A 24,174-nucleotide genomic window follows, 5' to 3' on the forward strand; every position below is an offset into this window, starting at 1 on the left:
GTCCCAGAGAACCCCATTTAGCATCGCGATAGCTTTTCTGCCTCGCACATTCCGATTTTTAATAGCTCGATTCAAATTTCCGTCCTTAGTTAAACCAAACTCCTAGATATTTATACTCTTCACAACCCTGAATTTTCCGACCATCCTCCAGTTCCATGCTTTGCTGATCACCACCGATAACCAACTTCTCCGTCTTTACCACATTAACTTCCATCCCCTACTTATGGTATACTTCCACTAACTTGCGCGTCATGTAATTCGCATCTTCTTCGTCCTGAGCTATTACCACCTGATCATCAGCAAAGCAGAGAGTATAAAGGGTGTCATCTTCTCGTAGCGGGACGCCCTTTCGCGTGAAAGCATTGTTTTCATTGGTTCTCCGGAGGAATAATGTCACTTTCGGCTGTTTTTTCTGAAACTATGCCATTTTCAGCGCACGTACGGGTTTCTCATATGTCTAGTTTTCATACATTAGGACATATTTTGCTGTTTTAGTAATTTTAATGATTTCATCTGAAAGAGATTGAACGAATTTGAAGGAAACTCTATTCAGAAAATTTGATACTTACTGTTCTCTTCGCTATCACAGCAGTAATGCAGTATTGCTTCGTTTTGGATAAGTAGGAAGTTTTCTTGAATCAGTTAAGAGGAAAAAATGCTTGAAGAAAGTCGCTCCTATCAAGCAGATACGTGGCATATTCAATATATTTCATTTTATAGTGGAGACAATCTTCTTGACTGCTATAATTCTATTTGACTTCTTTCGAAAGAAAGAGCAATTTCCCGCAGGCAACCTACAATAACCGTGTTTCTCCGGGAGCGTTGAACATCTACTGGGTTCCTCCCTACATTATTTTATTACTCTATATAAAGCTGCCTCACCGGCTCACTCTGCCCCCCCTAGAGATAAATTGGCCGAAGCGATTTCCTTTAAATTTGGTACATGCTTAGCAATTGTCGTGAGGAGTTGATCAAAATTATTCCGATTCCAATCCGCTGCCTAGGACGCCCGCAAGAGCGAAAAGTTGTTTCTTTCTATAGTATTGCATTGGAGATACGCGGTTGTTTAAGCGCACCGCGCCGAACAGGTTCAATCCTGTCGCGTGACGTCACAGCCTTATAGACGAAATTTAATCTTTTAGGAGGTATTTTTCGATAGATTTTTGTGGAAATCGGGTTGTGGAGGTATTTTTCAACGGGGAACTGGAATTTTTGGTCGGATTTTCAAAATTTCAAAATCCAAGATGGCGGCCGTGGCCTAAAATGCTAAGTCGGCTCATGATCCATCGATTTTAGTGAAATTCGGTATTAGAGGTGTACGATTTCGCCTGTATAGTGTATATTGCTCATGTATGTATCTATGGTTACGCACTATCACTTGTCTCCTTGATCTTCTCACGCACATACACGCTCCTCTGATCCAGCTACATTTGTCATTATTTCCTTCCCTTTCCCCCCTTTTTCCTACAGTTTTTGGTGACTCCGACGTGATTTGACCTGGTCTAACCTATAATCTTCATAACCTTCAAACCCATTTTTTATGAGTTTATTCGATGATTTTGCCATCAGCTGAGTGCTCACCGTGCGCGTCAACAGTCTAACCTTCGATCGCCGGTTTCGCGTTCCGAAATAGCGGAGTGAAGCGAATCGCCATAGTAACTCTTTCCGCTTTTGTCCGGGCTGTTAAGATGTTTCATCGTAATATTGACTTGTGACTGTGCGAATATAAACGGCACCTGTATTCCTGCTCTCTCAGCTGACATTTCCTCAGACTTTTTACCTCTTATTTCTCCGCCCAGCTCATCTTCCTCCACTCCGTCTCTCTACATTGCATCTTAATGCTTGATCACATGATTTGAACTCTATTATTTTTCCTTCTATTTAGGGCCCCATTTGTCATTTTGTATGTTTTTTTTTTATTTATTTATTTTTGTAATTACACATATTGAATTACAACTTATATTACTAGACCTTAGGAGTCTTTACAAATTTTCCTTTAAGCCTAATATAATAAAATAGAAATAAACACCGCTTTATGGATTAAATTAAATTAATGAGAATGATAATGCAGGATGAACAAATGGGATAGAAGTAAAATCCTGTAAAAAGCGGGAGAAAAACTAACTGATATTAACTATAATTATTCCTAGAACTAGATTCTAGAGAATTTTCCTACTAACTATGCTTTCGCCCTGTCAGTCGACTAAGACTGGTAGGAGCCAGAGGCACGAGCCTAACCCCGACGGAAATGAGCTGTGCTCAACTCATGTGGTTTGCGTCTTTTTAACCTCCGGGTCTCGAAGCCCCAATCCAAAAGCGCTATTGCTTCGGGATTGGAGTGACCGCTCAGTCTCTCTTCATATCTATTGTACGTACGTGAGATGTACATGTCCATTTCTTCGATCCCGAGCTCATCTCTAATATCGATGTACGCCCGTACCACCTGGCCCCTGCCATTTGTCTGAGTATTTTATTTTGAATTGTCTCAATAATTTTGAGATTAGAACTGGCGGCACGTGCCAAAATCTGGCAGCCGTATACCCAGATTGGCCTTAACATTAATTTATAAAGTAAAACCTTGTGAGGAGCTAAAGAAATGCACCTGAAATTTTAAATTACTTGCAAGAAAAACAGATTGAATGGGAGTTCATCCCTAGTTACTCTCCTAATTTTGATGGTTTATGGGAGAGCTGTATCAAAAGTTTCAAACATCATTTTTTCTAAAACTGTAACAACGAACATACTTCATTTCGAAGAATTCTCAACAATCCTTAACAAAGTTGAAGCAATCCTAAAGACCTCTTTTGCCGATGTTAAACGATCATTCTGATCTCTCTCTACCAACTCCTGGCCACTTCTTGATTGGTTCTGCAATGACAGAGATATTAAACACTAACACGGAATATCCACCTTGTCGGTTACAAATTGGAAGTTGATTAAAAAATTATACAAAACACGTTGGAAACATTGGTCGATGGAATATTTACATCAGAACAACAAAGGTGTCTGTGGTTAAAACAAAATAAAATTAAGGTTAACACATTAGTGATATTAAAAGATAAGTTTTTGCCTCCTCTGCTTTGGAGAAAGGGCAGAATTATGAAGTTTTATTCAGGTAATGACAACATATAAGTAGAGTGATATCAATCAAGACCAGCTCTGGCACTTTGATACGCAGCATATCTGAAAGGACTACGTGCAAAACGGGCCATTTGGGGCTCGGGGCGGAAAGCTGTGAGACTTGCCCTATTCATTCACCTAACAATGCCCAATCTTTTCCCAAAGTTTCAAGCCCCCCAAAAATTTTGGGGAGACGCGGCGGGGGGTCAAAGTACAAAACCGGCAAAATTTTCGCGAATTTATTACTCGAAAACCAAGAAGTTTTGGAAAACGCGGTTTAAACGAGCGTATTCAGCGTGACGAGAGCTTTCAGAAAATGTATAACATCATAGGGTTTTGTCAACTTCAGCTCGAGTTATCGCCTCCGAAACGCCGGAACGCTCAAAAAAGACCCCTTATTTTTTCACGTTTGGGCCGATTTAAAAAAAAGCCATTTTTTTATTTTGATGAAAAACTGATATGTTGTTCCTGACCCTCTGTAGCCCCTCTGGCTCTTTACCGCATGCTGGGGAAATGTTTTGGTCGCGAGTTATAAGAGCGGAAAGGAGCGAAGGTCGGAAAAATCGGCTATTTTAAACTGCGCGCGGCGACGGATCAGGAGACATGTGGCAACCATGCGAGGTCGGCAGAGGAGTGTGGTTCGCCGAACTGAGTGGGAGGGGACGTTTTCCCTCCGATCAACGCCGCGCGCGCAGTTTAAAATAGCCGATTTTTCCGACCTTCGCTCCTTTCCGCTCTTATAACTCGCGACCAAAACATTTCCCCAGCATGCGGTAAAGAGCCAGAGGGGCTACAGAGGGTCAGGAACAACATATCAGTTTTTCATCAAAATAAAAAAATGGTTTTTTTTTAAATCGGCCCAAACGTGAAAAAATAAGGGGTCTTTTTTGAGCGTTCCGGCGTTTCGGAGGCGATAACTCGAGCTGAAGTTGACAAAACCCTATGATGTTATACATTTTCTGAAAGCTCTCGTCACGCTGAACACGCTCGTTTAAACCGCGTTTTCCAAAACTTCTTGGTTTTCGAGTAATAAATTCGCGAAAATTTTGCCGGTTTTGTACTTTGACCCCCCGCCGCGTCTCCCCAAAATTTTTGGGGGGCTTGAAACTTTGGGAAAAGATCGGGCATTGTTAGGTGAATGAATAGGGCAAGTCTCACAGCTTTCCGCCCCGAGCCCCAAATGGCCCGTTTTGCACGTAGTCCTTTGTCTAGTCCTAAACCCGGAATAGCCCGCCCGGGGGTGGCACCCTGTACGTTTTCTCCTGTATAGTGTATATTGCTCATGTATGTATCTATGGTTACGCACTATCACTTGTCTCCTTGATCTTCTCACGCATATACACGCTCCTCTGATCTAGCTAGATTTGTCATTATTTCCTCCCCTTTCCCCCCTTTTTCCTACAGTGAGCCAGTGAGTCCTTAATTTGTGAGGAGTTAAATAATGCTAAATTAAGTTTGTGCAAAATCACACAAAAAGAGAGATTTCCTTATGAGTATAGCTTATTGAGAAAAAATGAAGAGTTGCCAAAAAGTAATTCAATCATCAGTTTAAGTCCTTTCGTCAAAAACGGTTTAATTCGTGTTGGAGGAAGGCTACAAAATGCATCAATTCCCCACGGTGCAAAACATCAAATTTTACTCCCTAAGGATCATCCTTTATCGTCTTTGATTGTTGCATCAGAGCATATCAAAGGGTTACATTGCGGCTCACAGTTATTACTTTCTTTGGTTAGAGCGACATTTTGGCCAATTAATGGTTTAAAGTCGGCGAAGAAAATAGTCAATTCAAGTGTGCCATGCCGTAGAGTAAGACCATCCAACATAATGCAGTTAATGGGAAACTTACCTCAAGAAAGAGTTACACCTGCGAGACCATTTACAGTCATAGGCTTTGACCATTGTGGACCATTCAAAGTGCGCTTGCAACCTAACAAAAAAGCTGTCAATCTATTGTACATTGTTGTTGTATTACAGTAGAAACCCGAAATCCGTCAAAACTAGTTGTCACAAACCCCATTCGCCAAAACTAGTTTTTACTAATGAATTCTAGAATTAACTAGGACCCTCACCGCTGTAACTAGTTCTAACTATTTATTTTCTGGGACACCCTGTACATACATACATACATACATACATACATACATACATACATACATACATACATACATACATACATACATACATACATACATACATACATACATACATACATACATACATACACACACACACACACACACCCTCACCTACACACACACACACACACACACACACACACACACACACACACATACGTACGTACGTACATACATTTAACATACATACATACCTACACATATACACTCCTATCTAATTTACACTCTTTCATTGAGCCAAGATAGTCAGCATGATCTCTTTTCTTTGCAGGTATCATTATTTTCTTCAGCTAAAAAATGATGTGATTGAAGGTCGCATTTGTTGTGATGTGGATCAAGCAGTATTGCTAGCTAGTTACAGCATGCAAGGTAAAAAGAAATTTGTTTTGTATTCATCATGTTACGGGTGCTGCAATGCCCTGTAGATTTTTCTTTTTCATATATATATCAGAACAGTCATTAGTTGTTCCATGGCCTGACTATACAAGATGGCGAGACAGATCGACATCCTGGTGCCAGGCCAACCTTTTGCCCCAGTCCTGCTGTCCCTGATTTGCCGCAGCCCCTGATGAGAAACCCAAAGATGATTGGTACCTAAACCAGGCTACCGTATGTGTAGCTACAAATGACAATCAACACTGGGAGCCACACATCATAACAGAACTTATGTGCAGAAATCCTTGCTGCAGTCATTGCCCAGGCTTCACTAAGAATCAAAGCTAAAGCCGAAAACAGTGGGGATAAAGTGTGGAACGAAGCAGAGATTATCTCTCGCATCAACTTAATTACTGTGTGGGAAACTGTTACTCTTGTGTGAAACTTCTTGAACGATTTTCAAACTTTTTTCTGCCTCTAAGTCTCTCGCACATTTTCAGTTTTACATGCTCAAAATATCTCTCTTTGTATTAGTTGACACGCTTGTGTTCAATACTAAACTAACGTTTAGGAAGTTTTCCGTAGAAATTCTCATCCACCCCCCCCCCCCCTCCCGCGATTGCATAACCAATGAGAATCCTTTTAGCAGGGTTGGTAGCGACCGGGAAAGTCAGGGATTTTTCTAATTTTTCGTGTAATTGGGCGCAGGCGGTCTCAGGCTCGAGTAGCGGAGAATGGCGGCGCTCTCGCTTGGCTTCGCGAGGAACTACCGGCGCGTATTCCGACCATCGCGTTGCGTCCGCGCGCGCCTGTTGCATACTTAAAAGTCAGGGAAAGGAAAAAAATAATTTGGTTAACAACCCTCTTTATGGTCCAGATTGCTTCTTGGAAACTCTAAATCTTCAGACGGTAATCTGCCTCGCGCTAAAAATAGCTTATGTAGCTCCCGAGCTTCTTCTCTTGCTGCGTGACCAGCAGTGCAAAAGGCGAATCTGCAACTAGAATTGCCTACACTCCCCCATTTCTCCTGGGACGTGTCACTCGAAAAGCTTGCAACTCAATACCTTCTCAGGTTGATTAAGAAGGTTTATTTCGTGTATTTTCTCCAATTATACAATTTCTGTTTCTCTTTTGTGCGTGTTTTTTTTTTCGTCTTCTTTCAATATCAGTTTAGCAACCAAATGACCTAAAATTTGGTAAATAATTTTTTCCACACAGGTGCTTACAGCAGAGTAGCCGTCTTTAAATTACATCACCCGCCTTAGGTGAGGGGGAGGGCGGGTTTGGAGGTGAATTGCAAGGGAGGGACGGGTCACGCAGGAGTGACATCACTGTACCCTGGCATAGTGTAATCTTGTAAATTCAAATGCGCAACATGTCGGAACATGTTTGAAGAAAGAAGCTTGCAATGAAAAGTTCAATTTTTCAATACTTCTTAACCAACCAAAGTTCAATTTTTACTTAGAGGCAAATGAAATAAAGTAAAATATAAGAGAAAGAAATATAAAAATACAAAACAAGCTGGAACATTGTAAAATGTTGCTACAGGTGTATCACACATTATCTCTGACATAAATTGGCTCAAAAGTAACATAGAGTACATCAGCAAACACTAACATTTACTCATTTTGCCAATACACACATGTCAAGTTTTGCATGTTTGCAGACGAGAGAATCCTACCGTAGTAGGTATACTTATTTGGAAAACGGTGAAAGAAGGATATTCAAAATCAGTGATTTTGTCCTCCTCATAGGATTTGCTAGGAGTTGGATTTTTTGTTCCTGATCACAAAACGGTAGAGTAAAAAGGGCGGTTTGAGACCACCCATCAGTGTTGTCAATGCTCATTTAAAATGCCTCATTCATCTCAGTTCAATATTATGCTGGGATCAACTCTATGAGCGCTCCGTGTCGTGTAATGACAGGAACAATGGCAAGTCAGGTAGTGTTCCCAACTGATGTTTTTGATCTGAACTATGTTCTTCGATGTGTTGTTTCAAAAATAATACGATTTTGCGCGGGAAGAGACTGGCGACGCTGCCGGATGTGTCTCATTTATTTCAGCCCAACATTATGCCAAAATCCCCCTCCCCCCCCCAGAATCGCTCAGTCACAATGGCAAGAATAATGGTAAGTCAAGTGTGATCTGTTCACAACTGTGCGTAGCGAAAATCATATCATGTAATCACTTAGGTTGTATATGGCGCGGCGCGACGATTAGTCGGGTCCAAACGCCCACAAACGGAAAGTGCTTGCCACCGGGGCGCGCCTGAAATTGCGCTCACGGATCTATTTTTTTTCGCAAAAAAATTGTTATGGTATCAATTTAAACGCCAGAGAATGTTCTTTCTATAAAAACCGAGAGGGGGTTTGTTTCTTTCAAACTTTTTCATATCACGTCTTATTACTGACAACAAACATCTCAAGGTCAAAAAAGAATACGCTTTCATTTTGATTTGTACGAATTTTTGTCCCTTTTTCTCGAAGAATATACCGACTGGAAGGTGAAAATTAGTCCTGATAAAGAAATTATGTTTTATGGGAGGTGAGATATGCTCTATATATCGTGATTTATTGATAATTTGTCTTATAATCCGGGAAATCATGCAAGGTCGTGTCCACTTAGATTGTAAAAGGCGCAGCGCCACGATGAATTAGGTGAAAACGCCTACTAACTGAAAGTGCTTGCCACAGGGGTGCGCTTAAAATTGAGCTCATAAATTTATTTATCATCGCCAAAAAATGGTTATGGCATCATTTAAAACGTCAGAGAATGATCTTTCCTGCATTTTTTTCCTTTTGAAAACAGACATAGCAGGGAAGTTAGGAAATGGTCTAAATACAACGCCTGAATTTTCCTGAATTTTTTTGTTAAACATATGAGCCTCCATTTTTTGTTCAAAGCATACACAGCTTGAAGCGTCATCTCATACTTTTTTCTCCAAATCTGCTCACAGGATTCTTTGAAAAATCTTAAGCAGCATCCTTCATTTTTTAAGATGTAATAAATTTTGATCTCTCAAGTATGGTGCCAAAGTGCACAGGATTGGTCTCTTTGAGCCTCAGTGTTCATGAAGCAAAACTTGCTTCGGAGTTTGAAAATCTGACAACTCTGACAACCCCGAACAAATGGAACAATTAGGTCTGTTGGTGTTCATGATAATATTGCGCAACGGAGAGTTATGCTTTGCTGCCGGTAGTTAGGATTGTCACCAGGTACACTCTAAGTTACTGCATTTATCGCTACCTTGTTTGGACAGAGAAGGCTGTATGTGGGTCATTCCATGTCAATTCGATGAGGTTAGGAACCAAAGAGATAAGACCTTCCCAATCACGCTTATACTGGGTATAGTTATCCATAGATTACATCACCCAATTTTCCCGACTTTTGCACCCCTCTCTCCTCCTTATCGCTCACCTGTCATCTCTAGAAGCAAATTTTCGTTCGTCAACTTTTGTCGAAATTCGTAAACAGTTGACGAAATACGTCATCAAAAGAAATTTTCGTTCTCCGTTGTTGCTCCGTTGTGATGAAATGGGCGTGGCCTTGCCTTTCCCGCCAAATACCTCGTAATTTAAGCGTAATTTAATTTTCGTCAACAGGTTACGGTTTCGTAAACGTGCCAGGGACCTCGTTGTCGAGCCTGTTAACGATTCTGGTTAAAACCACGAGTGAGGTTAGTGAGAGAAGTAATATTGATTTGGGATTTGGATTCGCGTCTCTCGTGTTGAGCGGCGTATCTAAGAGAAGATTTAACACTTTTCGCTTCAGTCTTTTCCTTCCACTGAGGATAAGCGCGATTTTCTTGCTCCTGTCCATTTCAGCAATTCAAAATTTTCTAACCTTCAATGTTTGTTTTGATTATTGTTTGTTTATTCATCGCTGTTTGGGACGAGAAAATTTTCGTAAAACGTTGCCAAAATCCATCAACAGTATTGTAAACAGGCCACAGGGCTCTGATTGGTTGATGAAAATACCAACTTCGTCAACGCGCAGGACAACCGTTTACGGATTTCTACAACAGTTGACGAACGAAAATTTGCTTTAGACCCCTTCCCCCTTAAAATTAAGTTACCTCAAGCTAGGATGGAGCGTTTTTGGGCTTTTATTTCCTTTCGAAAACGGACATAGCATGGAAGTGGCGAAATGGTCTAAATACAACGCCTGAATTTTTTTGTCAACATTTGGACCACCCAAATTGACGTTGAAGCCAAAATTCACGGTATATTCAGATTTTTGGACGATAGCATGGCAACGATGGCAAATATGACAAAAATGCATAGGATCAAAGTGATTGGAAAGTAAAAAACTTTTCTATCGTTTTTTCTCTCATTGTTAGTGCAAGCGCTTTAATGTAAAATTCGAAAATCCTTATTTTTCCGGAAATTTGGTACAATTCCTCGTTCAGTCCAGGAGAAATATGGAAGAAAGAGGGCTAACTCGGATCAATTTGCGTAACATACTTTACATAAAAGAATATTATCATTAAGTTGATCTGAATAACGCAAAACATACAAAAAGTTTACCGTGGTTTGACCGGGGAATACCCCTTAAAATGCCTAAAATTCATAAAGGCTGCCGTGTTGTAATTATGAGGGTATAAGGTACTCTAAAATGTGCATCTAGTGTAGTGTGAGGTGTCATCTTCGCTGTCATTTTGATCGCAAATTTCAAAAATAGTGTAAAAAAAAAAGCTCCTGGTCAAATTGGGTGCACCATGGCGGCCAATGGGCCTGTTGCAAACTTTTGCTAGAGCAAAAATAAGAGTTGTTTCTTATAGATAATGCCTCGAAAATCACGCATCAGCAAAGTCTGAAATGCACTCATAACTTCACAGTCTGCGTAAGAAATTTGCGGTTTTTTGAGCTTCCCGCTTCAAAAACGATACTACGGCACAGGTGAACATTTTGTAAGAGGAGTCGTTCCATCGTCGGCAATAATCATCATGGCCGACGCCAATCCGCCAAAACACGTTTGATGGGACGAGATAACATCTGAACTGGATTAGACCAGATAACAATCGGTGTGTTAACGTTCATATTTTCCACGCCCGAATTGATTGACCTTGAACTCTCCTCGAATTACGCGCGGAACTGCGCGCAAGCGTCGGCCATGATGAATATCGCCGACGATGGAGCGACTCCTATAACAAAATGTTCACCTGTGCCGTAGTATCGTTTTTGAAGCGGGAAGCTTAAAAAAATGCAAATTTCTTTCGCAGATTGTGAAGTTATGAGTGCATTTCAGACTTTGCCGATGCGCTCATCGTGATTTTTGAGGCATTATCTACAAGAAACAACTCTTATTTTTGCTCTAGCAAAAGTTTGCAACAGGTCCATTTCGAATGGCAGGAAGGTATATTTGTCAGGTACTCATTTACGTGATAGTCAAGTGAGATATCAGTTCATTATAGAATATTGACAGCGAAACTCTCAAACCACGTATTTCGTTTCCTGTTTTTGAGAATCCCCAGTGATATTTATTTTTTTTAAAGGAGAACGAACAAACACTACTTCTAGAAGGTTTTTTTTTTTTTTAGAATTTGTTTCTTATTGAGAGGAAAAATCACAGAGGTCTTTGAGTTGATGAAGTTGCAGTTATTGTTGTTGCTATTCAGTATTGCTCCATTCAAAAATTCCAACCAACCAAGATTCCGACATTATAGCTTGCTGTGTGCGTTACGCAATAATTCTCTTCCGGTTATCAGTGTACATCGCACTCTGCATGCAAATATTGGTATCTAAACTTTCTGTATCTGGAACGAAAACTATTATTTTTTGTCAAAACTGTGTTGTTAGAAGGTAACTACCTTCAGTTCATACAACGCCAGCAATATTTCTCTGAATATTAAGAAAATAATCAATTTTCGCCGAAATGCATCTTTGCGCCAAAACAGCGTTTTCGGTCAAGTTTCCGATTTTTTAAAAATACTTCCGCGGTCTCCACGTTTAAATGTGTAATTTATATCAAAATTAGTCTATTAGAAGTCAACTACCTTAAACTTTTACGACGATAGCAATATTTTTTCAAACTTAAAAAAAATTTGTCAACTCGCTGATATGTATCCCATAATGTGCCTGAGAAGCGGTTTTGGCTAAGTTTCCGAATTTTTAAAACATATCTCCCTGTCTCGCAAGCCCAAATATTTAATTTAAATCAAAATTAGTGTGTTAGGAGACTACTATCTCGAATTTTCGGGGCTCTAGCGTGACTGCTTCGTCAATAAAAAAAATAATCAAATCGCCAAAAACCTCAATTATCGGGATCACAAATTTCGCAAACGTGCGATGCAGCAGCTTTTTACATACATACAGGGTTATCCAAAAGTCACTGACCACCCCTGTAACTTTTTTCCCAATTGAGATAGAAGTTTGAAACTTTGGGAATATTCCTCGGTCCAAGATAGCAACTTTTTGGTCTCCCCAAAATTTTCCGGGGCGGCCCCCCTTAAGGGGGGCGGGGGCTAACTTTTTTTTTCAAATGGCAACCCCCCCTTTGTGATACTTCATTCGAAAGATAATAGAAGAAGAAAATTTTTGGCGCAAACCGCAGGTCAAAATGTTCATTTTTGACAAAATGGCGGAAATTTGGAATCTCCGTTGTTTCTTGACGGATTGGTGTGAAACTCGGAATCCTAGGGTTTTATCAGATGAGAAAAACGATTCTGGCTTTGGTTTTCCAGAAAAGTCAGTCCTTTTCAAAATGACGGCGGTCAAAACGGCGGCCTAGAGCGGGAAGTGGATATTTAGGCTGCATATCGTTGGATTTGCAGGAAACTTGGTTTCTGGGGGTGTTTCGGCACGAGAAGAACGACTCTTTCATTGGATATCTGAAATTTTGACAAATTCCAAAATGGCGGCGGAAAAATTGCGGGAAATCAGTCTTACGGCTCTTTACGGATGGATTAGCATGAAATTATTTGATATTTCAAGAATCTAATGAAAAATTCCTTTTTATCCAGCCAAAAACCGCCAGGATATCGAATTTCATGCAAATCCATCGGTAAACAGCCGTAAGACTGATTTCCCGCAATTTTTCCGCCGCCATTTTGGAATTTGTCAAAATTTCAGATATCCAATGAAAGAGTCGTTCTTCTCGTGCCGAAACACCCCCAGAAACCAATTTTCCTGCAAATCCAACGATATGCAGCCTAAATATACACTTCCCGCTCTAGGCCGCCATTTTGACCGCCGTTATTTTGAAAAGGACTGACTTTTCTGGAAAACCAATGCCAGAATCGTTTTTCTCATCTGATAAAACCCTAGGATTCCGAGTTTCACACCAATCCGTCAAGAAACAACGGAGATTCCAAATTTCCGCCATTTTGAACTTCGACCGGCCGCCATTTTGTCAAAAATGAACATTTTGACCTGCAGTTTGCGCCAAAAATTGTCTTTTTGTATTATCTTTCGAATGAAATTTCACAAAGGGGGGGTTGCCATTTGAAAAAAAAAAGTTAGCCCCCGCCCCCCTTAAGGAGGGCCGCCCCAGAAAATTTTGGGGAGACCAAAAAGTTGCTATCTTAGACCGAGGAACATTCCCAAAGTTTCAAACTTCTATCTCAATGTGGAAAAAAGTTACAGGGGTGGTCAGTGACTTTTGGATAACCCTGTATAAGTCGCTTTACAGCACTCTCTCGCGCTCTACGACTCCTGACCTCCACTGCTCTCTTTCAAACCTCAAATCTTGGGGCATTGAGCACCTTAACTTTTCCGCTTCAATCCCCTCCCTCCAACCTTTCATTGGGCGCCCTCTGCGTCTTCTCCCAGGAGGAACCAAATCAAGGACCTTCTTCGGCAACCTGTCTCCTGCCATTCTCCGGACATGACCATACCAAATGAGTTGTTTTGTCATAATGTCATGCACTATGGTCTGCTTGGCATCCATGATCTCCCGTACCGTCTCATGTCTGCCGCGATCCTTTCTGGAAATACCAGCGGATCTACGCCAGAAGTCCATCTCTGTTTCCTCTAAAACCTTCCGGGTTCCGCTGTTTCATCGGCCATACTTCACACCCGTAGGTTACTATGCTTTTGACAATCGCGTTGTGGATCCTTCTTTTGTTCTCTTTGGAAATCCTTTGGTCCCGAAGGACTCCATTTAACACAGCGATTGCCCTCCTACCCTGCATATTCCTCTTTTTGATGGCCTGGTCCAATCTTCCATCCTGGGTTAGAAACACTCCTAAATATTTGTAAATATTGCAGCTTCCAATTTGCCGCCCATCCTCTAATTCTATACTTTACCGATTCCCGCCAACGGTCAACTTCTCGGTTTTGCTGACATTCACCTTGAGGCCCCATTTCCGATACTCAGCCACCAACTTTCGAGTCATGTACACAGCATCATCCTGATCTTGGGCGATAATTACTTGGTCATCAGCAAAGCATAACATGTAAAGAGTTTCTTCATCATTCCGAGGCACACCCATTCTGGAACATTTTTTCTTCCATTCGCGCAGTACATGTTCCAAGTATATTTTAAACAAGGTGAGGGAGAGGCAACACCCTTACTTCAGCCCCTTCGTTACATAAAAACCCTCCGACAAGGCGCCTTACTATCAGAGAAATTGTTCCTTCTCTACATTTTTAGAATATAAGAAGACCAGTGCTGAATTTAAACTCCTGGTTAAAAGTTCAAAAAAGAAATATTGGAGAGAATTCACAGACAAACTAAATCACTTTACCCCTGCCAAAGAAATTTTTGAAAAAGTAAAGATTCTTAACAGATCACTAACCCCGTATCCAGACATTAATTTTGATTTGATTGACGATCTTCAGCTAGCCCTTACCCCTGACTCTCAGTTCACTAAACAATGGAACAACTCTTCATCCTTCTCTAACTCATTTGAAAAAATCTCGAAAGAAGAATTTCTTTTGGCAATTATGAAACTTAAAAAGAAAAATCCTGGTTTAGATAACACCCTGTTTGAATTCATTTCAGAAGCCCCCCTAAAAGCCCAATCTATCCTCTTTGACATTTTTAACAATATCCCAATTACTAAAAAGATCCCTGAATCCTGGAAAAATGTTAAAATTTTCACCAGTCTTAAGAAAGATAAACACCCTCAATTTGCCTCTTCCTACAGACCTATTGGAATTATTTCAGTATATAGAAAACTTTTTGAGAGCATAATTCTTAACCTTTTAGAGTACTTTCTCGAAAAAAATCACAAACTTTCGCCCTTCCAATACGGTTTTAGAAAGGGTAAAAATGTTTATTATAATCACTTTCAAATCTCCAGACATGCTTATAAGGCGATAGGTGAAAAAGCATACATGGCAACCCTATTTTTGGATATTAAAAACGCCTACAACAACGTTAATTACAAAATCCTTTATAAGAAACTCATTGCGATTGGTATTAATCCTAACCTAGCCCGTATTATTTTTAACCTCATTTCAAATAACTACATTACAGTCTCATATTTTAATAAATTTACGAATCCTCGCCTCCAACCCAAAGGTCCGACCCAAGGTGGTATCCTTAGCCCGTTACTCTACCTTATCTACACCTCTGACTTATTTAGATCCCTCTCTACATCATACATTTCAGAATTTGCTGATGACATATCTATTTATAATATCCATAAGAAACTTGAAGTGGCCATGGAATTACTTAATTCAGATCTTAAGCGTATTAACAATGCCCTCTCAGCTCTAGGACTTGACCTATCTCTCCCTAAAATCCAGGCTATCATTTTTTCTACTAGGAGACTCCCTGAGAATCTATCTTTTAATCTGCATGATTTCTTAATCCCCGTTCTACCCTCGGCCACCTATTTAGGCCTCCTATATACTAGGAAAATGAACTGGCTTCCACATATTAACTCTATTAAACTAAAAATTTCTTGTAAATTAAAAATTTTGTCTAATTTACATGATTCTCCTTGGGGTATTTACTAGGACGTCTCTCGAAAACTTTTCATTAGTATGATTCGCCCGATTCTTGATTTCGGTCTCCCAATATATTGCAGAAATTTCAATCTTATTGAAAGAACCAATATACTTCAAAATTCCTGCTTACGTAAAACCTTGATAGTCTGATCTCATGTGTACATCTGTGTGCAATTTTCTGAAAAAAGTTGGTGAGTGATATCAATCTCTTCGTTATGATGTCTAGAATCAGAATTTGGATGGCGATAACCTTGAAAATCGTGCAGGAAGCGCCCAAAGCCCAAAAACAAAATGGCGGCCGCTCGGTAGCCCTTATTTTTGAAAATTCCGAATTATGGCATATGAGGTATCGATTCCTATTGGGTCCGTTTTTTGGGTCGTAAAATCCTAATATGATGTTTAAAATACCCTCCGATCAAAAAAAATGTCGCAAATCCAACATGGCGGCTGAAAATACCCACCCGGCGCGGAAATCGCTGAGTTCTCATTTGGCCGTCTAGTAAGACGGCCAATGATTGTATTGTGTGGTCCCAGGTTTGAAAACAGAGTTACAACTCACTGTATGGTCCATAAAAAAACCCCAAAATCCAATATGGCGGCCAAAATGGCCGCCGATCGAAACCTGTTTTTTTGGTATCGGCGTATGGCGTCGAGTGGGGTATCATTTCTCATGTATTTTGGGTCGCACATTACGAATATGAAGTCAAAAATTACTCTTGACCAATATTGAAGCTCGTAAATTCAACATGGCGGCTAAAATGGCAGGCATGGATAGAATAAAAGCAATTACATACAGCGGTAGTCCTGATTTAATACATTTGTGGGGCCTCTTATATGCCAAGCCTCTATAGCCTCGCCAAGTTTAGCCCCTTTTTTTGGATGCCCGAGTTGGTCAACGGGACAAGGCTCAAATGAAAGCTTATGGTAAAGCAACCTTTCACTCAAAGTTTCAACTTGAAGTGACACCTCGTTTAGGCTGTACAGCGTTGCCAATTTTTCATTTTTATGTGCTATAATCAAGGAATTCTGGACTAATAGTCCAGTGCATCATAATTAAACAGACTAGTGCATCGGTCTACAAGCTGAATACTACCCTGAGATCGTATAGAAACGCAATTGAAGGCCGCATCGTGAACTTTTCGAAGCAGTGTTTCCAATTTTTTAACGTAAAATGAGGGTATTTTCGAGACTTTTGGCGGAAAACGTATCATCATGGGCTCTTACTTTAACGAGTATGGGATAAACATTACCCTACGATAGTAAATGATAGCCTGCTTACGGCGAAAATTGAATTCCAAAAGCAATGTTGCCAAATTTATTTTAATTTCTTACAAAAATTAAAGAATTTTTCAAGTGAATGCTCAGAAAACTTAATTTCCAATGCATTTCTCCCATTCTGATGACTGAATATCACCATGGCATAGTATATGATTACTGTTTAAGGCAAAAATGGAATTTTTAGAGTAACGTTGCCAAATTGTGTACATTTATTTTACGATGAGACGCCCATATTTTTGAGCTTTTCGCGCGAAAATCGCACTTTAAGGTGCCGTCTTCCTTCAGTATGGGTAAAATATTACGATACAATACTTTAGGATTGATTTTGAAAGGAGAAGACGAATTTTTAAGTTAATGTTACAAAAAAAAAAAAAAAAAATCAAATGTTACACAATGACGTATTGGGAACGCTGTACAGCCTAAACGAGGGGTCACTGCAAGTTGAAATCTTGCGTGTAAGTTTGCCTTACCCTAAGCCTTCATTTGAGCCTCGTCTCGTTGACCAACTCAGGTGTACTAGTTTGTTGAACTACGATGATCCAGAATTCCTTGATTCTAGCGCATATAAATGAAAAATTGGCAACGCATTACAGCTTAAACGAGGTGTCACTTCAATTTGAAACTGTGCGTGGAAGTTTGCCTTTCCATAAGCTTATATTTGAGCCTTGTCCCGTTGACCAACTCGGGTGTACTATAGTCTGTTGAACCATGATGATCCAGAATTTCTTGATTATAGCGCATAAAAATGTATAATTGGCAACGGCGTATAGCGCTAAACGAGGGGTCACTTCAAGTTGAAACTTTGCGTGGAAGTTTGCCTTACCACAAGCTTTCATTTGAGCTTTGACTTGTTGACCAACTCGGGTATACTAGTCTGTTGAACCACGATGATCCAGAATTCCTTGATTATAGAGCACATGAATGAAAAATTGGAAACGCTGTACAGCTTAAACAAGGTGTTTATTCAAGTTGAAACTTTTCATGGAAGTTTGCCGCACCATAAGCTTATATTTGAGCCTTGTCCGGTTGATCAACTCAGGTATCCGAAAAGGGGTTAAAAAACACCCCTTCTGACGAGGCTCTTTAAAGTTAAGATCTATCTGATCACATGTTTACGCTTTTGCCATCCATTTTGACACTAAAACTTACACATTTTCACACTATAAATGGCTGCTACAATAGTCGATCTTTAATGATAAAATAACTACATAAAATGAGGATATTGAGGTAGGTAGTCAAACCATGCATCTTCGGGACGGCTGTCAAATTTTCGGGTGTACTTACCTTTGCAGAGTGTTTTATCAGAGTATCCTGGAGAATTTGTCTTCAAAGTCTGAAAATCGGCCGCGAATAAAAATGAAAATAAAAGTTCAAGTAACTCGCAAAACTGGACCTGACCAGCGAGTAAGACTGAACACTGTTAGAAGATTTAATGTGTGTTTGGGCAAAGAAATAATAAGCAAAATAGATTCATCATGTTTTTCAATGTATTTACTTCAATGATTACGAATTTTCTTTTGATGACTTTGGGTAATATGAGGAAAAATCTATGTAACACAACTTTTGAATTGAAAAAAAAAAAAAAAATTGTAGCCATCGAGGTAAATACATTGAAAAACATGATAATTCTATTTTGCTTATTATTTCTTTGCCCAAACACACATTAAATCTTCTAACAGTGTTCAGTCTTACTTGCTGGTCAGGTCCAGTTTTGCGAATTACTTGAGCTTTTATTTTCATTTTTATTCGCGGCCGATTTTCAGACTTAGAGGACAAATTCTCGAGGAAACTCCGATTAAACACTTCGCAAAGGTAAGTACACCCTAAAATTTGATAGCCATCCCGAGGATGCATGGTTTGACTACTTACCTCGATACTTATCCACATTTTACGTAGTTATTTTATCATTTAAGATCGGCTATTGTGGCAGCCATTTATAGTGTCAAAATGGATGGCAAAAGCATATACATTTGATCAGATAGATCTTAACTTTAAATTTGGTATAAGTTGCCCCACAAATGTATTAGATCAGGACTACCGCTGTATGTAATTGCTTTTATTCTATCCATGCCTGCCATTTTAGCCGCCATGTTGAATTTACGAGCTTCAATATTGGTCAAGAGTAATTTTTGACTTCATATTCGTAATGTGCGACCCAAAATACATGAGAAATGATACCCCACTCGACGCCATACGCCGATACCAAAAAAACAGGTTTCGATCGGCGGCCATTTTGGCCGCCATATTGGATTTTGGGGTTTTTTTATGGACCATACAGTGAGTTGTAACTCTGTTTTCAAACCTGGGACCACACAATACAATCATTGGCCGTCTTACTAGACGGCCAAATGAGAACTCAGCGATTTCCGCGCCGGGTGGGTATTTTCAGCCGCCATGTTGGATTTGCGACATTTTTTTTGATCGGAGGGTATTTTAAACATCTTATTCGGATTTTACGACCCAAAAAACATAGGAATCGATACCTCATATGCCATAATTCGGAATTTTCAAAAATAAGGGCTACCGAGCGGCCGCCATTTTGTTTTTGGGCTTTGGGCGCTTCCTGCACGATTTTCAAGGTTATCGCCATCCAAATTCTGATTCTAGACATCATAACGAAGAGATTGATATCACTCACCAACTTTTTTCAGAAAGTTGCACGTGGGACTGGATTTTTGTACATTAGAGATCAGACTATAAGTGTTCTTAGATCAACCCCCACCAACAATCTAAACGTCGAGGCAGCTATCCCTCCCATCCTTAATAGATTTAACTTCCTAACAGACAAACTCCTAATCAGATCAATGAGCCTGAATCACAATCCCATTATTAGAAATATAAAGATGCTTGAGAGATCAATTATGTCATGTAACTATTGTGTTAATAAACAACACCCACTTTCTCTTAATAGATGGTTTCTGAGAAAACCTTCTTCACCCAAAACCTTAAAAAGCGATTTACCTTGCTCACTTATGAGAGATCCAGTTTTCCAATTTTTAGCTAACCTAATACCATCTTTCTAGACATTCCTCCAAGAAAACTATCTGATCACGTTTCAATCCAAATGAACTTTAATGAATTAATGAGACTAAAATTTAGGAACTTTACCCAGTATTATACTGACGGTGCCAAGACAGCCGAATATACCTCTTCAGCCTTTCTCTCTATTGAATCCTATAAAGTCTATTCTCTGTCAGATTATAATTCTATATTTACAGCCGAAACGTGGGCTATCCTCCAAGCTGTCGAACATAGTATTAGTCTCAATCTATCCAATGTTGTTATCTGTACGGACTCTCATAGTGTCTTAGTTAACCTTATTAATCAAAAACCGGACCTCCACCCCCTCATTGAAGAAACCAAAGAAATCCTGTTAAGACACCGTGAAAGAAATATTTGGTTGGTCTGGATCCCTAGTCACTCAGGGATATTAGGTATTGAGAGAGTTGACCAATTGACTAAATTGATTCATCTAGCTTAGTTAGTTGATAATAAAATCTGTTTTAAACAATTGTTCCCCCTTATCACCCAACAAAACTTTAATGATTGGAATTCTGACTGGTTAACACGTACTTGGAAAGGTCAAAGACTAAAATCGCTTCTCCCTACACTCTCTCGCAAACCATGGTTTTACAGACTTGACTGGAAACGTTCTCTTATTACGAATTTAATTAGACTTAGAATTGGTCATGGCCTTTACCCCTCGCACTTGTTTAGAATCAACTTAGCAACCTCTAATTTGTGTGAATGTGGTTCCATAGTAAACTCAGATCATATCCTTTTCCAATGTGAAAAGCTGAAAAATAGAAACATCCTTTTTTTCTGAACTTATAAATAAATTTGAAATCTTCCCACCCTACTCAACTCTATATCTTCTTTCGGTCGGTGACCTCAATACCCTTAAATCCATAGCCCTCTTTCTAGTTAAAAATGATATCCATCTCTAATCTACCAAATCTTTACTCTTACACTAATAATTTTCTTAAACTTATTCCACACCCACCAACCGTCTTACCCTCTAAATTATTCAATCTACCTTTTTCCAAACAAATCATTTTCTCTTCCATACTCAATTCATACCATATGTTCACTTTTTATGTTTTCCATTACCCAGTCTCTGGTCATAGGAAGTCGCTCTGCCGGGTATCAGAGCGTGAAAATGGTGAAGGGCTCTCACCCTCTCAATCTTCAACTCTACTTTTTTATCAACCCCCCCCCCCCTTTTTTTCCATGTCTCTATATTTTTTTTTTGCCTCTCACACCTTTGAAGTCGGTTCCTAATCACTTATAACCTCCATTCGATAGATACACACTAGTCTAAAGTTGGCTGCAGGTGCTTAGACACAAAGCCATTAAACAGCAAAAAAAAAGAAAAAAAAGAAAAAAAAAAAAAATGCAGTAACTTAGAGTGTACCTAGTGACAATCCTAACTACCGGCAGCAAAGCAAAACTCTCCGTTGCGCAATATTATCATGAACACCAACAGACCTAATTGTTCTATTTGTTCGGGGTTGTCAGAGTTGTCAGATTTTCAAACTCTGCAGCAAGTTTTGCTTAATGAGCACTGAGGCTCAAAGAGACCAAACCTGTGCACTTTGGCACCATACTTGAGAGATCAAAATTTATTACATCTTAAAAAATGAAGGATGCTGCTTAAGATTTTTCAAAGAATCCTGTGAGCAGATTTGGAGAAAAAAGTACGAGATGACGGTTCAAGCTGTGTATGCTTTGAACAAGAAATGGAGGCTCAAACGTTCTTTGAGAAAGGATGAAAAATTGAGTAGGCTGTTTTAAAAAGTAATGTGGATTATATTTTATAATGTATCTTCGTAAATTTCCTCGAATATTTGAAACATTCCTATGCTTTTCGATTTTAGTACGCTTTACTTTAGACAGGCATTTGCATTAGTATGTACAGATAATCAATGGTTGTTCTTTTTTTAGGTCCAAATTTACTAAGATTTTAGGTGGTGTCCCACAGGGAGCAGTCATTGGACCTCTCTTGTTTCTAATCTTAGCCAACTATGTGCCTCATCATGTCAAAACCATATCTATGAACCTAGTGCTTGCATTATTTATAATGTTTCTTTTTGCCGATGATGTGCTTTTTGTGGTTAGCAATAAGGATCTATCAAGACTAGAGATGGATGTTTTCATTATTCTGAACATTTTCAGACAATGGACCGTTTTGAATTTCTTCCAGTTTAATGTAGACAAACCAAATACATGCTTTTGAGTACCAAAAATATTGTAGGTTCCTTCAACATCTTGATTGACAACCAAGAAATTGAGTTGGTCTCCATATTAAAGTACTTAGAGATTCTTTTGGACAATAAGCTAAATTTTGATAGCCATGTAAACAGCATCTGCAGCAAATTACACTCTGCCATATTTGTAATTAAAGTCCTCTCTAAATATTGTGATATTAGTATACTTATGTTAGTTTACCACTCCCTATTCATGTCCCACATTAACTATTGCGTAACTATTTGGTCTAATTGTAAGAACGTTCTCCTGGAGAAAGTCTTCATCATCCAAAAGAAGGCTTTAAGAATCATGTTAAAGGTAGCGCCAAGAGAGTCCTGCAAAAATCATTTCATTGATCTCAAAATTCTGTCCGTTCCCTCCCTCGTAATTTATAGGTTCATTTCGAATTTTATAGTTGAAGCCTCTTTAGCTCCTGTGGCTCTCAGTAAAATCAACACTAGATTCCATGTTTTGACAAATGCCACCAAGAACAGCCACTCTCTAAGGCGCAGTCAAATCCTATTTGAAAAGCTCCCCTCAGCTATAAAAAGCAAATACAGGGACTCGAATTTTCTTAATGTTTTAAAAAATTTCTTCATTGCGAAATGTTTTTATAGTGAAGCGGAGTATTTAGCATGAGCCCTTTTTTAAAAAAACTTTATTCTTTTTTCCTTCCTTTTCTTTTTTTTCTTCTATCCTCACTAACTCTGACATATTTGTTCTAGCTGTTGAAAAATGTGCATTTAAAAATAATAATAATAATATATTATTATTATTATTATATTATTATCATTAATACTGATCACACATATACACAGATGATGCGATATTTTCACAGAAAAAAAGTGAATTTGTTGCCCAATTTGTTTCGTTTCCATTTATTGAAGTCTTGACCAAAGGAGCTTAACAATGCAGCATTAGAAAGTCAATGAAATGATCTTTAAGCTTACAACTTTTGCGCAATATTGAAAGCATCTTTAATCGCAAAACCTGCAGTTAACTAGATTTATTCATTTGCTCACATGAAGGTTGATGACAATCCTTGAGGGACACCCTATTTATCTTTTTTTTTTTATTTTAAATTTTTTCCCAGCGGAGTTTGGCAACCATGATCCAGAGCGACATACCGCAGAATACCTGAAAGACTTTGCTCTCTTTCCAAAAGTACGTATTGCGTAATAAATTTAGTCAGCTTAGTTAAGTTTTTACAGTCGTTGGTGGTTACCTGAAGCAACTACTTTTGTGTATTTCAGCTCCATGAAGGTTTAGGCTCCTTACGGCCACGTTTTTTGGTTTTTTGCCTCTTCACATGGTAACACTTAATAAAAGGAAGGGACGGCAAAAAACTTACATTATATTATCAACTCATATATTAATACTGTATTTGTGGGAGCTTTGTCAAAGGCCATACTTCACTAACGAAAAGCACGATACTTTTCACAATAGCGTCCTACATCCGGTGCTTTTTTGTCTTTGAAATGCTCTGATCTCAAAGCATCCCGCTTGGCATCGTGATGGCTCTCCTTCCCTGGCCCTGTTGGAAATCAAATTTCCGAAAAAAGCCCTGTATTATTTATTCTCTCAATTCAACCGGTGGAGTGTAAAATTCAAAAAACTTTCCTTGTATCCGAAATTGGGGGAACTTCTTGTTCAGTCTGAGAGAAAAGGGGTAACTTGGAACAAATTGCAATACAAAGTTCTGCTATATAGGTAAACCTCATCTTTAGGTTGCCCTACATATCGCCTAACATGCAAAAAGTTTACCATAGTTTGAATGGAAAATCCCCTTCAAAGTTCCGAAAATTATACTTGCGGCCGTGAATTTACTTAGCAGCTTACCTAAGATTCAGAACATTTAAAACCAGAGTCAAAAGATTTATCTTTCTCCTCGTAATTTTGGTCGTAAATGGGTCATTGCACGCCAACAGTACTAGGTCCGCAACCCGACCTCCTCTGATATCTTTCAAAAAACTGGTGCGTGAGGTCTCTTAGTCCGTTGCCCACAATCCAAAAATGGCAAAAACCCTGGACTTTTTGATTGGAATATGCTGCTCTTAGGGGTCATTGGTGATGCCCGCGAGAGTAATCCTGGAAGGGGAAACAATTTGAGACCGGCGACTGG

At 39.3% G+C, this 24,174-nt stretch overlaps 1 protein-coding gene across 1 annotated transcript in view; it reads left to right on the plus strand.

Moving 5' to 3' along the window:
- The window catches only part of Pez (protein tyrosine phosphatase non-receptor pez), a 272,376-nt gene that overhangs the window by 16,419 nt on the left and 231,783 nt on the right, over positions 1 to 24,174 (plus strand). The window contains exons 4-5 of the mRNA XM_019056984.2: positions 5,527 to 5,624; positions 23,146 to 23,216. Coding sequence (XP_018912529.1) covers positions 5,527 to 5,624; positions 23,146 to 23,216 — 169 coding nt within the window. The remainder of the gene's footprint in view (positions 1 to 5,526; positions 5,625 to 23,145; positions 23,217 to 24,174) is intronic.

Source organism: Bemisia tabaci, chromosome 2 (assembly GCF_918797505.1).
Source record: "Bemisia tabaci chromosome 2, PGI_BMITA_v3".
Classification (NCBI taxonomy): Eukaryota; Metazoa; Arthropoda; class Insecta; order Hemiptera; family Aleyrodidae; genus Bemisia; species Bemisia tabaci.